The sequence below is a fragment of the Naegleria gruberi genome (genome assembly GCF_000004985.1).
Source record: "Naegleria gruberi genomic scaffold NAEGRscaffold_10, whole genome shotgun sequence".
Taxonomy (NCBI): domain Eukaryota; phylum Heterolobosea; class Eutetramitea; order Acrasida; family Naegleriidae; genus Naegleria; species Naegleria gruberi.
In genome coordinates, this window is record NW_003163317.1 from 460,465 (window position 1) to 462,188 (window position 1,724).

The 1,724-nt window shown below is 26.7% G+C and overlaps 1 protein-coding gene across 1 annotated transcript; it reads left to right on the forward strand.

The window, feature by feature from the left end:
* Window positions 1-723: 723 nt before the first annotated feature.
* On the forward strand, window positions 724-1,551 carry NAEGRDRAFT_31570 (uncharacterized protein; the record flags this gene model as incomplete). Its single annotated transcript, XM_002680182.1, has 1 exon — window positions 724-1,551. A coding segment is annotated over one exon (828 nt), but the record flags the coding sequence as incomplete, so codon positions are not given.
* Between the last annotated feature and the right edge of the window lie 173 nt (window positions 1,552-1,724).

Consider the following 1,724-nt stretch of genomic DNA (forward strand, 5'->3'; position numbering starts at 1 on the left):
TCTTGATCGCAGATTGGAGAAAAATCATCTCCGATAGGAACATTGGAGATTTTATTTGTTGTCATTCATCACAATACAACATCACCAACTGTTGATCAATTTTAAAATCAAATAAAAATGTCTGACTCATCAACTAGTAATGATAATAGTAATAATAATAAATTAGAAATTGAATTTAAACAAGCACAAGACTTTATTCAAAATGCACCAGCAGAAAAAGAACCATCCAATGAACAAAAATTACAATTTTATGCTTTTTATAAACAAGCAACACAAGGACAAGTTAGTGGTATGTTATTATTATATTGTATTCTTGTAGTATTAATATTAATAATAATAATTAAAATTTTATTCATTGATCATGATTATCATCAACTGTCATCACACACATATTAAAATATATTATTTAAAATATATTATTAAAATGATGATAAAAAGGAAAGAGACCAGGTGCATTTGATATTATTAATAGAGCAAAATATGATGCTTGGAAAAAACTTGGTTCTCTAACTAAAGAACAAGCAATGAAATCATATATTACTACTCTTGAACAATCTTCACCTAATTGGAGAAGTTATTTTACTACAAATAATACAAATACAAATAATAACAATTCAATTACAATTAATCCCTACAGTGGACCGTGGTGGTAATGATAATAATAATAATTCTAATAATACAACATCAACAACAACAACAATTGGTATTATAAATAATGTAAATGATGAAATCTTTAAAAAAGATTTATTACGTGGTAAAGTAATAATTGTAACAGGAGGAGGTAGTGGTATATGTTATGGTATAACACAATATTTACAATTATATGGAGCACATACAGCTATAATATCACGTACATTTGATAAATTAGAAAAGGCTTCAAAAGAAATTATGAAAATAGCCAATAATAATACAATATGTTTACCTGTTTCAGCTGATGTTAGAGATTATAAAGCATTATCTAATGCATTTGATAAAGTATTGGAAAGATTTGGTAGAATTGATGTATTAATTAATGGAAGTGCTGGTAATTTTCTATGTCCTGCTTCACATTTAACACCAGGTGGATTTAAAACTGTGATGGAAATTGATACATTTGGAACATTTAATGCCTCTAAATTAGCCTATGATAAATATATGAAATTGAATGGTGGTGGTAATATTATAAATCTATCCATGACATTACATAATACTGCAACTATAATGCAAGTACATGCAGGATGTGCTAAATCTGCCATTGATACAATGACTAAACATTTAGCAGTTGAATGGGGATTAGATCAAGTACGTGTTAATTCAATTCAAATTGGTCCTATTGAAGGTACTGAAGGATTTTCAAGATTACTTCCACAAGATGAATTGAAAAGATATAAGGAAATGATACCACTTCAAAGATTTGGTCTACCAATTGATATTGCTAGAATGGTACTATTTTTAATATCAGATGCTGCCTCTTATGTTACTGGTGCTATTATACCTGTTGAAGGTGCTTCACAATTTACTACAAGTAATATTCATGGTTATCCAAATGCTTTGAAAATGTCTAAATTGTAAATTATTATTAAATAAATTATATAAATTATATGATTATCATTAAATATATAAATTATAATCATGATGTTTGGTAACATGAATAAATTGAATTTTTGAAAAAAAAATAACAACACTTCATCACTACTTAAGATTTTCATCATCAAACATTTCATCAACATTATATTTCTATCGGA